This window comes from Neofelis nebulosa, chromosome 4 (assembly GCF_028018385.1).
Source record: "Neofelis nebulosa isolate mNeoNeb1 chromosome 4, mNeoNeb1.pri, whole genome shotgun sequence".
NCBI lineage: Eukaryota > Metazoa > Chordata > Mammalia > Carnivora > Felidae > Neofelis > Neofelis nebulosa.
The window spans coordinates 71,424,778-71,445,450 of record NC_080785.1 but is presented as its reverse complement, the minus strand read 5'-3'; the positions used below and the strand labels follow the sequence as shown (position 1 = coordinate 71,445,450).

The 20,673-nt window shown below is 36.5% G+C and overlaps 1 protein-coding gene across 16 annotated transcripts in view; it reads left to right on the top strand.

Moving 5' to 3' along the window:
- Nucleotides 1-20,673, top strand: part of PPP1R9A (protein phosphatase 1 regulatory subunit 9A) — a 326,344-nt gene that overhangs the window by 157,602 nt on the left and 148,069 nt on the right. For all 16 annotated transcript variants that reach the window (XM_058725032.1, XM_058725033.1, XM_058725031.1 and 13 more), the window contains 2 exons: nucleotides 9,354-9,486; nucleotides 18,798-18,918. In XM_058725032.1, coding sequence (XP_058581015.1) covers nucleotides 9,354-9,486; nucleotides 18,798-18,918 — 254 coding nt within the window. The remainder of the gene's footprint in view (nucleotides 1-9,353; nucleotides 9,487-18,797; nucleotides 18,919-20,673) is intronic.

Below are 20,673 nucleotides of genomic sequence, written 5' to 3'. Positions count from 1 at the left end.
AATTTTCATACACCACCCCTAGGATGCTGTACCTCACATTCCTTTCCTTTGCTACACTAAAGTGAACTTTTTTGAGATTTCTCACCTACTTGTTTGGCCTTAGGTAAATCAGCCTCCTCAGTGTTTTTGAAACTTCTTCTATCATCTAGGTAAATGCAGTTTCTGGGAATTCTATAGAGACCCATGTGTTAGGAGCCAGACTTTTAGTTTAAATTGGAAATATTAAAATTTTTTTTGTAGAGAGAGAGAGCACACAATCAGGGGAGGGACGGAGAGAGAGACACACACAGAATCTGAAGGTGGCTCCAGGCTTCAAGCTGTCAGCACAGAGCCCAACTGTGGGGCTCGAACTCACAAACTGCGAGATCATGACTTGAGCCAAAGTTGGATACTTAACTGACTGAGCCACTCAGGCGCCCCTTGAATTAGAGATGTTTAACCCATACTGTTACTTCTAATGATCTCCCAGGAGATCTTCCAGGGCTTTAAAAGGCCCTTATGCTCTGTCTCCAGGCAAAATCTTGGGCCTGGGGTGCTCTTCCCAAGGTTCCCAAATCCTTCAGGCTTAGTGTTTAGTTCTCATGAGACCTCATAGCCCTTTTTTTAGAGGTGCAGTCACCCTTGGGGGCTTCACATGGGGGTTGTAAATTTTTATACTTGGGGAACTTCTATATCCTAGGAAAGCCTGGCTTCCCAGCTAGCCTCAAGAGACCCTCACACCCCTTTTGGTGTAGCCAACTTCCTCCTTTTCTCCCCTTTAACCTCACCACCCACACAAACTCTAGTACTCCCCTCCATTGGCTGTCCTGTTTAGACAGTTCAAAATAATCTCCTTCCATGGACCTTGAGAAACAGAGCTGGCACTGGTAAGGGTAGAAGAAGCGAATACCAACTGCTAAGACAAATGCTAGAACAGATCCTGACTTACTAACTCATCTTGTTGCTTCTGTACAAGAGTGTTAACTTGTGTGAATGAGAGAGAAGTCAGCTATTTATCTTAGGAGATTACCCCATTGCCCCCAAAAAAGGTGCCAGTTGGTGCTAATTAGTTCAGTTTTTCCGTGATGAAGACACCTGTCCAGTGGGAACTAGACCAAGGCTACCAATTTATGTCATGCTGGCCACCAGTTGTCAGTTTGTAAAACATATGTCTCCAATTTAAACTAAGTCTGGCTGAGCTGAAAGAGAACATTGCTAATTTCTCATGGATATGTTTAATTGTTTATAATAATTTGGAAAATACTGTGAAAAACATGAACATCAGTGGAGTCACCGAGTTTTCTGTTAAGCTGTTGACTGGAAAAACACACTAATTTGGGCTTCATTGTCTTAGAGTTTGTCCAGATTTAGAATGAGCTAAATTTATATTTATTTATGACAGAATTTCTCTCTGATTACTTCAATAGTATAAACTGTCTTTGCAAGGAGATATTAAAACTTTTCAAGTACTTAAACAGTACATATTTGCAGATAAATGATACTAATTATAATTCAGTTCTCTTTTCTCAAAGTGGAGAAATATGGGACCTTATAGTCTTTTTGTTTCATTGATAATTTGAGTATATGTAGCCTTAATAAAACTCTATCTATTTTGAAATATTTTATTAAAGATCTTCTTATATATAGCTTTATCTTTCCAAAGAGTCAGCCATAGCTATTCTAAATTTAAAGAGTTAACATCCTCCATATTTGGTTGTTGATTATCTCTAAGTATGAAGTTTTTGGTGCCACTGATGATAGAGAAATGTATATTTGATTTTATCATGGGTTTTATACACATTCTATGACTATGTCTAGGGATATGAAGATTTACAACACTACAAGAGATATAAAAAACCATTATCAATATATGATTGTCTTATCAGATATCAAAAGACTAGTTTGGGAGCCAGAGAGTTTTCTGTTTTAAAGGCTTTGTGATGGTTAATTTTATGTGTCAACTTGACTGGGTCACAGTGCCTAGATATCTGGGTCAAACATTCTATTGTCTCTGTGAGGGTGTTTTTGAATGGGATTAACATTTCAATTATTATGTGTGTTGAGTAAAGCAAATTGCCCTCTAGATTGGGCAGTCCAAGCCCATTGGTGAATGGGCTTCATCCAACCAGTTGAAGGCCTGAATAGTGAGACACTGACTTCCTCTGAGGAAGAGGTACTTATGCCAGTGAGCTGCCTTCACACTTGAACTACAGCATCAACTTTACCCTGGTTCTCGAGCCTGCTGCATTACCCTGAAGATTTTGGACTTGTGAGCCTCTATAATTGGGTGAGCCAATTCCTTAAAATAAATCTAGTTTAACACAAATACAAATATTATATGTATATGATACCATATATCATACACACACACACACACACACACACACACACACACACATACACACCTAGACACACACACACATCCTGTTGGTTCTGTTTGTCTGGGGAACCCTGACAAATATAGGGTTCTTTGTGTCACCTTTTGAGCTAGCCTACTCTGTACATATCATTATGTAGAGAATGCTTGTTTCTTCACTTCTTGTTATTTAGTTATCCATGAAAACACTTGGCTTACATTTAGTGAAATACACCTTTTGTTCTTATAGACTTTTCGTTAATTATCCTTATGTATACCACGTATATTGTTCTCTGAGCTTCAGATTTCTCATATAAAAATAGGAAAAGTATGGACTGTCTTACTCTTTCCTGCTTTGTTTACTGGATCAGTTGGTACAAGGGTTAAAGATAATTTGTGTTAAGTTTATGCTGTCTGTAGTTTACTTGCAATTACTTCAACATATGCATTGCAATATTTACGGGTGTAACTTTGTTTTAGCAGCCTTTAGTTATCATTCCAGGTATACTGATCACAAATCTTCACCCTAGGATTAGTTAGTATTTGAAAAACCCTAATGAGAAGTCTACTCTATAGACTTGGGCACTTTAAATCTACACAAGAAGGCTTATTAATGTTATTTATTAATGTTAAGGATGTTACAAGTAATTAGTGAAATGAATGATGTTGAAAATATATGGATTGGCCTTAGAAATATTTTGTGTTAATGGACTTTGACTTGGGCAAGGCAAGCAAGCTGGCAGCTTTTGGAGTAGCACCTAACAGTACTCATGGGGCTCTATTTTCTGATATGTAGGATTCTGTTGAGTGGTCCTAACAGAAGGTTAGATAGACAATACTCTATCCCACTGTAGAGTATTGTCACAGCTGCTTTAGTACACCTTCATGCAGCTTACTTGTCAGAGAAACTTGAGAACAGAAACCTGGGACTTTACTGTGTTTACAAGATAGAGCTCTTGGTCTGTTTTTTCACCTTCCTGGTCGTTAATGTATTTGTGTGCAGCAGAAAGCCCTCACCTATTTAGAATCTTTGGAGACTACCGGTGTTTGCCTCCAAATACCTGATAATTGTGAACTCCAGTTTGGCTTACATTACTTTGCAACAAAAACCTAACATACTCTGGCATGTACTAGGCAGTCAAGAAACAAGAATTCTCACTGTCATAAATCAATGAACTGCCTTCTGGGGGAAGAAAGGGAAAGCCGAGTTTGTATATTGCCCGAAAGCCATTAGGATGCTCCTTTCTGTAGATGGTTTGTCACCAAATTTGTTTTCAAAACTTTTATATGTGGATTATCTGCTCCATGCTTTCTTTTAGCTTCTATTTAGAGTCACTTTCGCTGAGGTGCTAAAATCATGTGAAGGTGAGTTCGAGTGCTGCTGAGCAAGCTGGTGATAAGTGGGGCCTGTTTGTGGAAGCATGTGAATGCTTGGCTGATTCTTGGGAGCATGCTGTGCCAAGCCCTCATCTGAAACGCAGTGTGCTAGAACCTGGAATGTTTTCCATCTTTGATGTGTCAGGAAGATGAAGCGGAACCCAGACAGCAGGTGGAACTGAGACCTTGTGGAAGCATTGCGGGAGATTCCTTCCAGTCAATATTTACATGAAATTCTGAATTTATTTTGACCTGCATTGATTACAGAAAATGTGTCATAAGGAAATATTTTTTTTTCTTATTGTTCAAAAAGTGTTGCTGTTGTTTTTGAAAAAGTGCGGTAGCTCAAACCACCAGAAATGTGAAAAAGAATGATCTTAGTTAAAATCTTACAATAAGCTAATTTTAACTTTATTTGTTTTTTATAGCCTTGGGTTACTGGGTCAGAAATGTCATTGCTAACTGTATTTGTGAACTTGTTACCCCTAAAAGCCTGCGTCTGCTGCAAAGCAAGGGATGGGGTCTTGTTTTGTTTCCTTTGATGAAGGAACAGAATATCACTTGTTGGCTCTGAAACAAGAAGTCAGACTTAAACATCCTTTTGTTTGCTTTTCTCAGTGAAATAACACAGGAACAATATGAAGGTGACTGAACTAAATATGTATAGTGGTGAACTATATATATAGAACTATACAGTATATATATGTAGTGATGGTATTGAAAATTAGGGCCCAAGGTGCTATTAGCCTTTAGAGTTTTTGGCATTCTAGTAATAATCATAGTTGGGTTCTGATTATTACTTGACTATCCATATTTTTGCAAAGCAGTTATGGTAATATAAATAGAAATGATAGAACCATTTTAAGAATATTGAAAGAATCAAGATCATATTGATGAAAGGGGAAGTATTTACCTAAGTCAACATCCTTTTATCTCTGAGGTTTTTCCTGGTCAAGGCAAACAAAGCCAGGCAAGTGAGAAGCCATTGTGTAGAGGTAGTGCCGTTGTTCTGGACCTAGGTAGGGATTTTGGCAGACCAATCTGTATAATAATATCCAAATAGTTATGTAGATTTTGGTTTCAGGGACATTAAGTATCATCGTGGATGAAATATTCAAAATGTAGTTATGAACAACAATGTGAGATGAGTGTGGGTATCTGGGGACGTAGTGTTACCTCTTACATTGCCCTGGGCAAGCTTTCCCTCCTCCACACTGGACCAACAGGCATGGTTACATGGATTTTCTCATTTCATTTTCATAATTTTATGGGGTAGGTATACTTATAATAACAGCCATTTTGTAAATAAGGAAACTGAGGCGAGCTACATAGCTAGAGAATTTAGGAAGTCTTTAAATTAGATTAAAATTGGGCTCATACCAATTGGGACTATAGATATAGATATAGATATAGATATAGATATAGATATAGATATAGATATAGATATAGATAAAAATATGAATGTGGGTATAGATAGACATATATACAGTGTGCTTTTTTTGTTTTAATAGCATGTATTTCAGAGCCTTTCATGTCAACAGAGATCTTTTTAACCTTGTATAAAGTTACATATTCATATGTATCATAATTCAGTAAGACATTTTCTTTATCAGTGGGCATTTAGGCAATTTCCACCTTTGGGCTATTACAGATAGTGCTGTAATGAACTTGCTTGCATGAACATCTTTGTACACATTTGCAAATATCTCTCTAAATACATAGATGTAGCATTATTAGGTCAAAGGATTTACATTTAAAATCTTGATAGTTGTTCTTAAATTATGTTTTTATCCCCCCCCTACTTTACAAGAGTATTCTTTTTCCTGTATTCTCGCAAACAGTAGACGTCACAGTCTTTTTTTTTAAACCATTCGTTTGGGCAAATTCCTGGTATTTCCTTGTTGTACTTGACGTTTGCTTAATTTTTAGTGAAGCTGAGTGACTTTACGTCATTTATTGAGCATTAATGTTTCTTTGTTGAATTCTAATTAAAATTTTCCCTACTTATACATGCAGTTGTTTGAGGTGGTAAAGCTCTTTGTATATTATGCATATTCATATTTCATCTTGATATTTGGCAGTCTTTCCTCCTAATATTTAACTTTTCTTATAATTTCATTATGGTATATTTGTTGTCTAGAAATTTTTAGCATTGAATTTTAATCAAATAGTTTATTCATTTCTTTTAAGATTTCTAGGATCTGTGGCTTTATAGCAACATCCTAAGAGGATATAGTCAATTAAACATTGTCCATATTTTCTTTAGCCCTTTTATAGTTTATAATTTTTTTTGTTCTTAACCACTTTAAATTTTACTTTTGTTATTGATATGAAATAGGATTTTTATCAGATAGATATTTCATTCTTTCCCTACTATTTATTGAATATATTACCCTAACTAATTTGAATAGAGAAGTAGAGGAGTAGAACAGAAGAGAATACAAAAATAGATCTACCTTGGGGCCAAAACTTCATTGCCTGAATAAATGAAGTTTTATTGTATGTTCGATGTCTCATAGGGTCTGTTTCCATCCTATTCTTCTTTTCAAGCAGCTTGTTAGTTTTTCCATGAGAAATGTGAGTGGGATTTTAATTTTGACTGCTCTGTATTCATAAATTAAGTTGGGACAAACTAACACTTATAGTAATTTAGGAGTGTAGATGCCTTTGCAATATTAAGAATTTTATCCAGGATATAGTATGCCATTACACATATTTAGGGTTTTTATATTTTTCAGTTAAATTTTATAGAGAAGGATATCCTTGCACATTTATAATTAGTAATTCCTTGGTATTTTATAGTTTCTGATCTTTTCTGTTATATTTTCTAAATTATTTTTTGTGTTTTTGTGTGTGTATTTTTTATTATGTTTCTTTAGTGAACTCTTTTTAGTCCTAATCATGTTTATGTTAAATCTTTTGGATTCTTCAAGTAAATGATAGCTTAATCTGTACGTAATGAATTCTGGCTTTTCTTTTTCAGTTTATAGGTTTTTCCTATATACCCACATAATTTACCACACTATGAGTAAGTTGAAGATGAAAAGTGTCTTACATTATTTTTTTTCTACAGAATGAAATAGTGATATAGTCATAGGATTGCTAGATGCCTCAAAAATTATTTAAAATACCATTTTCCAATGTGGAGTCATACAGTTATTTATTTAGTTTCAGGATACCCCCAAATGAACTTTTTAAACCAGCTTGATTGAGGAAGAACAGTTGATAGCAGAGTGTTTTGGGATCCTGAAAAATGTTAGGAACGTGTTAATTTATTTGAAACAGTTCTCCCATACTTATATTTTACACACACACACACACACACACACACACACACACACACACACACACACTTACTTATTAACTTAATTACTATGTGGTAGCAAAATTGAGCCATGTTTCAGAATGGATATCATTTAAATCCAAGTTCTGCAATCATATATATATTCTTGGATCTTTAGCAGATTTTGAGAAGTAGCAAACATTAATGGAATAATTTCCAGTCATATCTGCCAGTAGTTTCCAGGACATGTAAGCTCCAGATCCAGGTAACTTTTTGTGTGTTGTTAAAGTTTGCTGCCCTAAGCATGTTCCATTGTAGTCCACTCAACTCTCTGTGTTTCTAAAAATATAGATATAGATAAGGATTATTTTGTCTAGAATCTTATATTTGAAGTAAACAGTCTACATCTTCTACACTCGAATATATGAATCCTTGTTTATTCTTTAAGACTCAACCTAAAGGCACCTGGGTGTCTCAGTCGGTTAAGCGTCTGACTTCGGCTCAGGTCATGATCTCGTGGTTTGTGAGTTTGAGCTCCGCATCGGGCTCTGTGGTAACAGCTCAGAACCTGGAGCCTGCTTCAGATTCTGTGTCTCCTCCTCTTTCTGCCCCTCCCACGCTCATGCTCTGTCTCTCTCTGTCTCTCAATAATGAATAAACGTTAAAAAAAATTTAAAGAAAAGACTCAACGACTTAAGTATTTTCCCTTTCATGAAATTCTTCCCTTTCTCAGGCAAATGAGAAAGATTACTTGGTATAAACTTCTGTTACATCATTTTTCACATTATATTATAGCTGTTTACTTTGATTTCTGTGTCCCCACTAACCTGTGAGTTCTCTAGGGTCCAGCACAGTGTTTGGTATAGAGCTGGCACTCAGTAAATTGTTGATGGATGCATAAAATGTGAATAAGCAATTACCAAAACTTATGAGGGAAGTGAAAGATCAAAAGGGCTGTCTAAGAGAATGTTATCAATCTGACAACTTAAGAAAAAGATTAGAAGGTTCTGTGGAAGGGGCATAGGAAGCATAGTTTATGAAAAGATTAATAAAAAAGGTACAAACCCTGTAGTTTGGAAATATGCATTTTGATGCAGTGATGTTTATTATGGTGGAGAAATGTGGTAGAGACCAAACGAGTGGCACGAGGCCATGAAAACATGCTGAAAGTCGGGAAGAAAAACGGTATTCATTCTGGTACAAATATTATAAATGGCATGATTTTGATAAATTTAGACCATAGGAACCACGCATCTGCTTCTATATATACATGTATTTCTGGTTTATAGGTTACCATATATAGCATACAACAGTTGCCAGTTTTCCAATAATATGAATGTAAAACACACCTGGACCAGCAAGGCCAACTTTCTAGGTGACATACTTGATTTCTTTCATCTCTGACCTTCTGTTCTGCTTTCTTTTTTGATTATGACTTTTTATGTATATTTATTAAAAAAAAACCTTCTCCTAGATTTTAAGCTTTTGGGGACATTACAGAGTTTTTTTCAGGTATAGTTTAGATGCTTAATAATTATTAAATTTAATTGAAAATGTCAGTTTTTATAATACATATTAATTAGATTGATGAACATACATTTCTTTCTTTTAGATATTCCTCAGTGAAGTAAGTGAAGGATAGTATACCTATTTTCAGTTACTTTTCAAATAGAGTAAATAAGGACAATCAAGTTTCTTATGGCTACATCTGAAGACCATATTTAGTAATCTTTCAGATGATTTAGGTGAGAAAGAAAGAGCTGGCAATATCCTAGTCCTCTGCAGCTCTCGAGCAGTATTTTGATAGTTGTTTCATTGAAAGGCTCAATGAGAATCTAATTTGGATGTACATTCAAGTAAAATAAGAGATGAAAATGAGAGCTTAACCTCGCTCAGCACAGTATAGAATAGAAGTTGGTTTCAGTGATTCTGTGATTGAAATATAATTATAGTAGTGACGTACCACAACATCGGTGCTTGTATAGGTCATAGCATGAAACGGGTTCGGTGTGGGTATTTGCTTAGGTAGCTTCAAGGTGCTTCACCATAGTTTCTTCAGGAACCAGCAGAGCCTTGCAGCTAATATGATATACTCTGATTCTATAAAAAGCAATGAATTTTGCTATTCAGATAATACATCCTGTGGCTATTGTTGCCTCCCACATTATTAAAGGTGGTAGAATGATATACATTTTAAAATGTAAGTTATTTTTATTCTAATTCAATTTTCCTTTTCTTAACATCTCATTGTACAGAACTTTTAACTTACCTGGTTTTCAGTACTTAGCAGGGTTTCTTAAAAAAATTAAGAAAGCCATCTTTTCTGGATTACCATCTTCTTGTGACCTCTTACTACAGGTTTTCAGCACATACTCCAATGAAGACTATGACAGGAGAAACGATGAAGTGGACCCCGTGGCTGCTTCTGCCGAGTATGAACTTGAAAAGCGTGTAGAAAAGCTGGAACTTTTCCCAGTGGAACTAGAAAAAGGTATATGAGCTCTACAATGTTTGTAATGTCATTATATTGCTATTTTAATAATACAGAAATGACTTTATTTTCCTCACCTGTAGCCCTTCTACCCCCAAGGGTTGGATAAAGTTTTAATTCTCATGGAAGATTTAATTTATTTATTAAATTTCAAAAGTAGCTGAGATGAGCTCTGTATAGTTGGTAGACTCCTTCTTCCCTCCCACTCCCAGCAGAAACCCATCTGCTTTAGTTGGCTGGAATGGTGACTAGTGTAGGGAGGTGTGGGTAGGGCCTCATGTTTGGTTGGTACCCTTAAAAGGGTGAGAGTCCAGAGGGAGTGGGTGGATGTGAGTGCTTGGGGTGGGTGGTTGTTTTGTTTTTGTTTTTGAGTTCTTGACAGAGGGAGAGTAGTCATGGTTGGACTCTGAATGTGGTAGATGGGAGAGTGTTGGACTTTCAGAGTATGGATTTTGGAATGAAGGCAGTGGAATCTTATCTCTGAAGGGAGAGGGCTAAGAGAGAGCAGGGAGAATGGGAGCCAAGGGGCTTCCTCCCAATTTCTCCTCTTGGAAACCCAGCCTGCCTGCGGTGGGAAGTGAGGACCCATGGCCCCAGAGACTGCCATGTCTATCCTCGTGTAAGATGGGCACCCAGGAATGGAAGGGGACCCAGTGAACAGGGAGATAGCATATCTCAGAGAGTCTTGGAAAAAAGCAGAACAAACAGATGATAGCTTGAATAACAAAATGAAGCAAATGAAAAACCAAATGAGGATATCAAGTATGGCTTTAAAAAAGACATTCTTAAGCAAAGCAACAACCAAAACGATTTTTGTTTTAGCTTATTTATTTATTTTGAGAGAGAGAGCAAGTAGGGGAGGGGGAGAGAATGAGAGAGGGAGAGAGAGAATCCCAAGCAGGCTTCACACTTCAGTGCAGAGCCTGATGAGGGGCTTAAACCCACGAACCGTGAGATCATGACCTGAGTCAAAATCAAGAGTCAGCTGCTTAACCTACTGAGCCACCCAGGCACCCCCAAAAACGATTTTAAAATTAAAAATTTCAGTGAAGGAATTGAAGAGGAAAATATGGTATTGTTGAGACTCAAACTGGTAGCCTAGGTCAAGTGGAAGAAATAAACCAAACTAATTCTTAAAATGATAGAAAAAGGTCCATGAGAAATCACGAAGGAGACCCAACATGCATATTGTAGGTGACAGAAGGGGAAAAGAAGGGGATGCGAGATATATTAGACAAAACAAGGAAGAAATTTTCCTGAGCTCAAAAAAAACCTGAGCCTCCTATTTGGAAGGGCCTAACCAATTGATGAGCAGTGAGAGGACTTAAAAAACATCCCACGCTTAAGTGTGGCTAAATCCTCATCTTCTTTTTTTTTTCTTTTATATATACACATATGTATATACGTATATATGTATATGTAATATAATTATATTATATATTATATTTTAATAATACATATTATTTAATACTTATTTAATATATAATTATTAAATATAAATATATAAATCTAAATATAAATATATGTTAAATATAAATATATAAATTAAATAATATATTATTTAATTTGTATATTTAATATAATATATATTAAATATATAATATATAATATGTATGTATATATATAATATATATATATAATTTATTGTCGAATTGGTTTCTGTACAACACCCAGTGCTCATCCCAACAGGTGCCCTCCTCAATGCCCATCACCCACTTTCTCCTTTCCCCCATCCCCCATCAACCCTCGGTTTGTTCTCAGTATTTAAGAGTCTCTTATGGTTTGCCTCCTTCCCTCTCTGTAACTTTTTTCCCCCCCTTCCCCTCCCCCCTGGTCCTCTGTTGAGTTTCTCAGGATCCATATATGAGTGAAAACATATGGTATCTGTCTTTCTCTGCCTGACTTATTTCACTTAGCATAACGCTCTCCAGTTCCATCCATGTTGCTACAAATGGCCAGATTTCATTCTTTCTCATTGCCAAGTAGTATTCCATTGTATATATAAACCACATCTTCTTTATCCGTTCGTCAATTGATGGACATTTAGGCTCTTCCCATAATTTGGCTATTGTTGAAAGTGCTGCTATAAACATTGGGGTACAAGTGCCCCTATGCAATAGCACTCCTGTATCCCTTGGGTAAATTCCTAGCAGTGCTATTGCTGAGTCATAGGGATGCTACTGCTTAGCAGGGATGAAAAGAAACACGGTGCAACTTGTAAACAGCAAAGGTCAGGGAAAAAGAGTTGAAAACTGTAACTATTAGGCATCAAATTATTTGCATTAAAAGAATGTAAAGAATACCTGTCATTGCACCAAACATGGCTGGCTAATTGTTCCCATTAAGAGACACTCTCATTTGAAGTTAACAAGGATGTAAGAGTGATACTTACATTTTTCATTCATTTACAAATGTAGAAACCAATCCTAGCTTATGGCCCATACAAAAATAGCTGGAACTGGCCGTGGGCCATTGTATTGCTTATAATATACCAAAAATGAGAACAATTCAAATATTCATTAATGATAGAAAAGAGTAAAATGAAGGAGCCTAAGTTCCATGCAGCAGTGTGTATGATTGTTACAAACATGAAATTGAAGTGGAGAAAAAGCAAATCACAGAAGAATCCATTCAGTGTAATTCCATTTATTTAAATGTCAGAGCCAGGAAAAATTAAACAGTGTATTGTTTAGAGATACACAAATAAATGGTTTTAAAAAGCAGTATTTAAAAAAGGAGGGAGTGAGGGGTGCCTGAGTGGCTCAGTTGGTTAAGTGTCCAACTCTTGATTTTGGTTCAGGTCATGATCCCTGGGTCATTGGATCAAGCCCTGTGTCGGGTTCCATGCTTGAGCATGGAGCCTGCTTGAGATTCTCTCTCTCTCCCTTTGGTCCTCTCCCCGACTCATTCTCTTTCTCTATAAAATAAATAAAAATATAAAAATAAAAAAGGAGGGAATGATTGACACAATATTTAGGGTAATGGTTACCGAGGGAAGAGTTATGATATGAGGGAGGGGTGCATAGTGGGCTTTTTGTGTGTTGGTAATATTCTGTGTCTTTGTTAGTACGTGGACATTTGTTTTATTTTCTTCTTTAAACACAACGTTTTGTAGATAAATGTTTTCATAAACTCTCATTGTGTTTTTCATAATAAAAGTTAAATTAAGAAAAATTAAGCTAGAAGAGAACCAAATGAAGTACAATTATTTTTAATTTTTTGAGCAGCCTCCATACTGGTTCCTGAAGTGGCTGCACCAGTTTGCATTCCCAGTAACAGCACACAAGTGTTCCTTTTACACTGCATCCTTGTCAACACCTGTTATCTCTGGATTTTTGGCTGATAGCCATTCTAACATTCTAATAAGGTGGTTTCTCATTGTGGTCTTGATTTGCATTTCCCTGATGATTAGTGATGAGCACCTTTTGATGTACCTGATGGCCATTTGTATGTCTTCTTTGGAAAAGTGTCCATTCACTTCTTCCGCCTCTTTTTAATTGGATTTTTTTTTTTTTTGCTGTTAAGTTGCATGAGTTCTTTATATATTTTAGATATTAACCTCTTATCAAATATTTCCCCCCATTCTGCAGGCTGTCTTTCATTCTGTTAATGGTTTCCTTTGCTGTGCAGAAGCTTTTAGTTTGATGTAGTCCCACTTACTTATTTTTGCTTTTGGTGTCAAATCCAAAAAGTCATTGCCAAGACTGATGTTAAGGAAGTTACCTGCTATCTTTTCTTCTAGGTGTTTTATGGTTTCGAGTCTTAAATGTAAGTCTTTAATCCATTTTTGAGTTGATTTTTGCATACAATATAAGATAGGGGTCCATTCTCTTATATGTGGCTGCCCAGTTTTCCCAGCACCATTTTTTGGAGTGGCTTTCCTTTCCCCATGGCATATTCTTGGCTTCTTTGTCATAAATTAATTGACCAAATATGCATAGGTTTATTTCAGGGCTCTCTATTCTGTTCCATGGATCTATGTGTCTTTTTTAAATGGCCGTACCATACTGTTTTGACCGCTAATGCTTTGAAATATAGTTTAAAACCAGCTTTGTTCTTACTCAAGTTTTCTTTAACTATTTGGAATTTTTGGTGGTGCCATACAAATTTTACAATTGTTTGTTCTATTTCTGTGAAAAATGTCACTGGAATTTTGATAGAGATTGCATTGAATTTGTAGATTGCTTTGGGTAGTATGGACATTTTAGCAATATTAATTCTTTGAATCCTGACTATGGACAATCTTTCCATTTATTTGTGTCTTCAGTTTCTTTCATCAATGTCTTATAGCTTTCAGTGTCTAGATCTTTCACCTCCTTAGTTAAGTTTATTTGTAAGTATTTAATTCTTTTTGCTGCAATTGTAAATGGATTTATTTTTTAATCGCTCTTTCTGATAGTTCATTGTTAGTGTATAAATACCTAAATATGATATAAACTATAGATCATAATACCAACAGAGAATTATACTTTTAAATTCAAGAAACTCTTAAAAAATAAATAAATTGAGGAAACACAAAAAATATGACAGTTAAAGTTGGAATGCTCTTTAAATGTAGTAATTAGTATAAACAATAGAAAACAAAAGATGATAAATAATGTTTTGCTTATATATTTATATTATATATAATTATATAAAAATGAAAACTAAATGTAATGAAAAGCCAAACTGATTCTAATTTTAACATGTTAGAATTGATAATATTATATGTAAGAGGAGGTCAGGTGCCACATACATGTAAAAAAAATTAATAGTTTTTTCTTTATATTTACATTAAGAACATAAATATGAAAATGGGAACATTTCATTTACAATAGCATAAAAACAACAAAGTACTTATTAATCACTAAGGAAAAAGTATTTATCTGTTGAAAATCCATCTTTTTGAAAGATATAAGATGTAAGCAAATAGAAGGATATACCATATTCTTGGATTTTTGAAAAGATCAGTATGGAAAAGTCTCTCCTATTCTGTACCTCTGATACCTATAAATTAATATATAAATTTAATGCAGTTCAAGTTGGATTGAACTTGAGTTGGATTGAAAGTTGGATTGAAAGAGGATTGCATAATGTAAAACTAAATTTTATGTGGGAAAATACAGACCTAAGGGAAGTATGAAAAAGAATGTGACAGGTTTAAATTTCTTAAATATCTGAATATAATGTAAAGCCTCTATAATCAGAACAAATCGTATTCATATAGCAATTGATCAGTGGAACAAAATAGAAAATCCAGAGAAAAATGTTAGTATGCATGAGAATTTAATACATGACATGTATGATTTGCTAATATGCCATTGAGGCCTGCGCAGGTCCCAACCTGTCTGTGGTTTGGGGTTGCTATCTGCCTCATAAAGCAAAGTAGAGGATTTGTCGTCTGGGAAGACAAAGTCGTCTTCTCTGGAAAAGCCTCCTACATAGTTGGCTTTGGCTTTGGCCTCTTCCGGGAATAGGGAAAGCAGGGATTGAGGCCTTATGAGTCTGGGTTTTCAACTGAGGTAGAGAGAAAAGACAGTGCTTATAACTAGACAGTCCAGAGTTGGGTATAGTTACCTCCAGGACTTGTTGTTGTTAGCCCAGCCTAGTCTTTATGACATGATAGAAGTGGATTTCTTAACAATAAAATAGGGGCATCTAGATGGCTCCACTGGTTAAGCATCCAACTTTTGATTTTGGCTCAAGTCATGATCTCATGGTTGTGAGACTCAGCCCCATGTCGGGCTCTGCCCTGAGCGTGGAGCCTGCTTGAGATTCTGTCTCTCTCTCTCCCTCTGTCCTTCCCCTGCTTGTGCTCTCTCTCTCTCAAAAGAAGAGAAAATCAATAAAATAATAATAATACAGTTAAAAAACAGCATAGGGTGTTTTACAAATGGTTCTGGCATAACTGAACATCTGAATGGAAGAATATAAAGTTGGGCACCTTCGTTTTCATTATATAAAAATAACTCTATATGAGTTAATTAGATATTAAAAATAAAGTAATAAGGATTTTGACAAAAACTTAAAATGTACTGCTTTCTTCAATTGCAAAAATACCTGCTTTCTTCTATTGCAAAAATCATGTAGACATGTGGATGGAAAGGCTTAACCAAAAGAGGATCCAATCAAATCATCCAAAATTTTAAGCTTTTAAAGGCAATATTGTCAAACAGAGGCAATAGATAAGTGATGAGTGTGAGGGGGGAAATCTTCATTGTAGATGACATGGAGTTAATATGTATAATATGCTAAGAACCTTTGCAAATTATCAGTAAAGAAAGATAGGGAAAACTCAGTAGAAAAATTGGCAGTTTAGCAAAAAAAACATCTAATGACCCATGCTCCCATGAATACGAGCTGAAATTTCATGAGCAATGAGCGGAATGCTAAGCCAACATGAGCTTCTTTCCTGAGAGAAAAAAAAAGCTCTGAGCTCCAGAGTATGGTGCCGGCGTCTTCCATGGAGACACATCCTCACAGTCTTTTCCATCTTTTCTCGGCTGCTTTGCCTGCTTACTTAGTGCTCCGCCTGTCCCTCTGCAGAGGAAGACCAGGTGGCCGCTGGGTTCTTGACAGCGACAGGAATTAGTGGCCTTCCAAGAATGTGGCTCTGGACTTGACCTATGCTTGACACACCTCCCAGAGAGCCGTACAGGGATGAAATCAGTCATCTGGTCGCTGTGGGTTGATTGTATTCTTCGTTTAATTGTGTTTGAGTTATCATCTTGTCTTTCGGGTAGTCTGCACTGGAATTGAGGGTGGCTCAAGCTATTACCGCTTTTTCTACTATTGGGTTTACAGCTCTGCAAATCTGCGTAATTTCCCAGTGACAGCAACAAGGGCTGCTAAGGCAGGAAGATAATTTTACGAAAGCCTGAGTTCAGGCAGGGAAAATGCACTTAAAAACTAAGAAATCACTTTCATGCAGGATAGTGGCAGGAAGGAGCTGCTTAATGGCATGATGGCACAGAGAATCTACATTTGAAAGGAGCTCTTTGAATGTACTGAGCATGGGAAAGTTTCACTTACAGCTCAACATTGGCTTGACAGTGTGATAATTCACAATGAAAAGAAACTCCTATAAATATAGTGAATGTGAGCAAGAATTTGGCTAAATGCTTAATATGTAGCAGCTTTCATATATGAGAGGAACTCTATGTATGGCATCATTTAATGTGGATGAGTCTACAGTGATCGGCTCTTAAAGCAAGAGCAGATGCTCTGGGGAGAAAATCTTGCATGTGTGTAAACACTGTGGGAAGGCTTTGGGTCACCATTCAGCCTCTCACCAACATGAACAAATTCCCACTGTAGCAAACCCCGTGAGTATGATGGATGTGAGCAAGAATTCAGCTGTGCAGCTCACCTTCGTACACACAGGAGAATTCCTGTGGGCGAGAAGAAACTTTGTCCACGTGACTAGTGAGGAAGGGCCTGTAGTACGGATGTAAGTTTCTCTTTCACGAAAAAACTCATTCTGGGGAGAGCCCCTAAAGCTGCAATGAATGTAGGAAAATTTTTAACCAGAGGCAGCCTCTGGATGAACTTGAGTATCTGTACCAGAGACATGACAAGAATAAAACCAGAATGGGAAATCACGTGTGGGCAAACATTCTAAACATAAGGGCTGAAGGAACGTCTACGGTGATTACTTGCGCACTAGTCACCACTGAAGTTCTACACTGGAGAGGTACCTGTGCCTCTAACCAACGTGGAAGTACCTTCATGTGGGGGTCACATCAAAGAGTTCCTCCAGGGAGAACTCTCTATGAATCTTTCTTTAGCACACAACTGAGTAAACAAATCACACTTGTGCTGAGTGGCATGATTTTGAAAAATGTAGAATAAAGATTAGGATTACTAATTGTACTTAGGAACACTTAAAGCAGAAGTCGGTGTCAAGGAGTAATAACCAGTGAGATGAACCCTACTGAAAAAATTGCTAATTAAGAATACTTACAGTATGGGGCGCCTGGGTGGCTCAGTCGGTTAAGTGTCTGACTTCGGCTCAGGTCATGATCTCACGGTTCGTGGGTTCGAGCCCCATGTCGGGCTCTGTGCTGACAGCTCGGAGCCTGGAGCCTGCTTCTGATTCTGTGTCTCCGTCTCTCTCTGCCCCTCTCCTGCTCATGCTGTCTGTCTCTGTTTCTCAAAAATAAATAAATGTAGAAAAAAATTAAAAAAAAACCAATACTTAACTGTATGAAATATTATTGCTAAAAAGTCTTCTGAAAGTGTCAAGCATTCTGTTGACTCTGTGAGCCAGTTTTCCTTTAACAATCCACGCTGCTGATTGATCGGTTAGTGTCAGTTTTTCTATGCAGCTAGCTAATACAACCATGGTTACAGAGACTTTGAGGCTATCAGAAAATAACTTTGAATGTTAACCCAAAAATGTGGAATGCGAAATAGTGTATCTTTTATTTCATTGATGTGAAAATATGTATGTTCACAGAAAAGACAAATGGAAATGTGGATAAACATACTATTGTCAATGAATTTAAAAACATATTTGTCAGTGTTGTTCACAAGGCAAGGAACATGGAAACAAAAGAGAATGCCTGTCAGTAGAGAAGTGGTTGGATAAGTGACGACACCATCTCACCAGGGTATATTATACAATCATTAGAAGTGAGTTAAGGCTGTGTAAGTTGATATCCATGATATATCATTGAATTAGAGAATTAAGCTGCAGAGAGAACTAGGTATAATGTGATCTTATTTGTATAAAGCAAGTAGGAAGGAAAAATAAGCCATTTCATAGACGCACACATACATATATGTACGTGTACTTGTATTTATGCATATATATATACATATACGTTGTAGTTGTTGATACTTTTATATGCTTGTATAGTAGGACTAGGGAAAGTCATGAAAGACACATGCCACCTGATTAACATGAATGGGGATATGAAACAAGTAAAAGGGAAAAGACCACACGAATGAAGGGGAAATTTTAGATATACTAAGATCACATTTATTTAAAGTAATATATATGTGTTTTGGTATGTATGCTTTTGTGTTTAAAATATTATTTAGAGAGGCTGTGTTTTAAGGCAGATTGATTACTCAGTAATCCAATTATTACTTTTTCTTGGGATGACAATGAATAGCCACTTGCAGTAATAAAATGAGATTAAACCCACAAGCCTTTTGGGGGGTCTTATTTGATATCTTTTCTCCGCAGCAATAGAAAAAAAATATTCTGCCAAGGCAAGCATGTCCTATAGTCCATAAAGAACAAAATTAAAGGCAATAAATAAGTCTCACCAGCTAACTTACATATAAAACTTAGGTTGTTGTGGTTTTTTTGCCCTTTTTCATAGATGAGGATGGACTTGGTATAAGCATTATTGGAATGGGTGTTGGAGCAGATGCCGGGCTTGAAAAGCTGGGAATATTTGTCAAAACAGTAACAGAAGGTGGTGCTGCCCAGAGGGATGGCAGGTAAGCTAACTACTATCATTAATAACTAAAATCTTCTAAGAAATTTTTTTGGGAATTTCTTTCAGTGGCTTCCTTCTTCTGATTTTTTAGGACAGAATTTTGGAGTGTGTCTCGTAAAAGGAAAATGTTAAAGCCTTTGAATTACTTTATGATTTGTAGGCAGAATACCTGCTTTCTTCAATGTATGTTAAATAAATAGGTGGTTGGATCTATCATCAGTATCTCTCTACCTTTGATATGTATTCATTCATCTGTCTGGTGGGAAGTGGGCAGAAGTATGGGTGTGTATTATAGAAGGATATGTACTGTGGAGATGAGCATTTAGTGTCATTTCAGAGATATCAAAACAAATGGCAATATTTTTGGCACTTTTGAGAATGACAGAGGTAGAAGGAAAAATAGGAACCCTAATTCTGCAATGATGGTAATTCTGGAGCTAACATTTCTCAAAATGTATTCTGACTAAAAACAGGTTCTTGATTGCCAAGTAAACTTGTGGAATTAAAATCTCTCAGAAAGGAATCTGAGAGCCTTTACTTAAACACCCACTTTGGGTAATTTGGATGCATGCCAGCACATCAGATGATTGTTGTTTTATGTCTTAGCTTTCATCATCTCAAGCTACAAGTATCTCTAAAGATTTTGATTAAATCCTCACACTAGGCTCCTGCTGCATCAAGTTGGGGCTGAAGCAGAGGTTGGCTATAGAAATAAAAGTTGATCCAAAAATATGAGTGCCAGGGGCGCCTGGGTGGCTCAGTCGGTTAAGCGGCCGACTTGGGCTCAGGTCATGATCTCGTGGTCCGTGAGTTCGAGCCCCGCGTCGGGCTCTGTGCTAACAGCTCAGAGCCTGGAGCCTGTTTCAGATTCTGTGTCTCCCTCTCTCTCTCTCTCTCTCTCTGACCCTCCCCCGTTCATGCTCTGTCTCTCTCTGTCTCAAAAATAAATAAACGGGGGCGCCTGGGTGGCGCAGTCGGTTAAGCGTCCGACTTCAGCCAGGTCACGATCTCGCGGTCCGTGAGTTCGAGCCCCGCGTCAGGCTCTGGGCTGACGGCTCGGAGCCTGGAGCCTGTTTCCGATTCTGTGTCTCCCTCTCTCTCTGCCCCTCCCCCGTTCGTGCTCTGTCTCTCTCTGTCCCAAAAATAAAAAATAAATAAATAAATAAATAAATAAATAAACGTTTAAAAAAAATTTTAAAAAAATATGAGTGCCAGATTCAAAGAAATGTTAACTTATTTTTTTAGGAGCACTTTGATTTTTTTTCAAGGTTTAACCATCTTATCAAGAAATGATAAAACATGTTGAAAATCATTTGCAAATCTCTGGTGAGACCCATGGTAGCATTATTTCTTTTGTAATCCTAAAAACACATTGATATACACAGATATTTTCCAAGTGGAACTAAATTGATTTATTTAAATAGAAACCCACACCAGTATCATCTCTTTTTCCGTGAGGCAAGGGACCACATCTCAGTCAATAGCCTCATTTGTATTCCCATAACACTTGAACAGAGAAGGTCTGAAATTAATCTTTTGCGTGAATGTTCAGTTGATTGAATGTGTATCACACTTAAAGAAAGTGAGATATTAATATTTTGTGTAAAAAAGTAATTCCCCCTTTTCAAGTAGTTATGGAAATAACCCTTTACCCTTTGAAGGAATTATATGATGGTAGTAACAAATATTTCCCATTATTAATGAAGAAACTTTCTTCCAAGTGAGCTAAAAGTTGTTTGTAAGATCTGTATCTTTT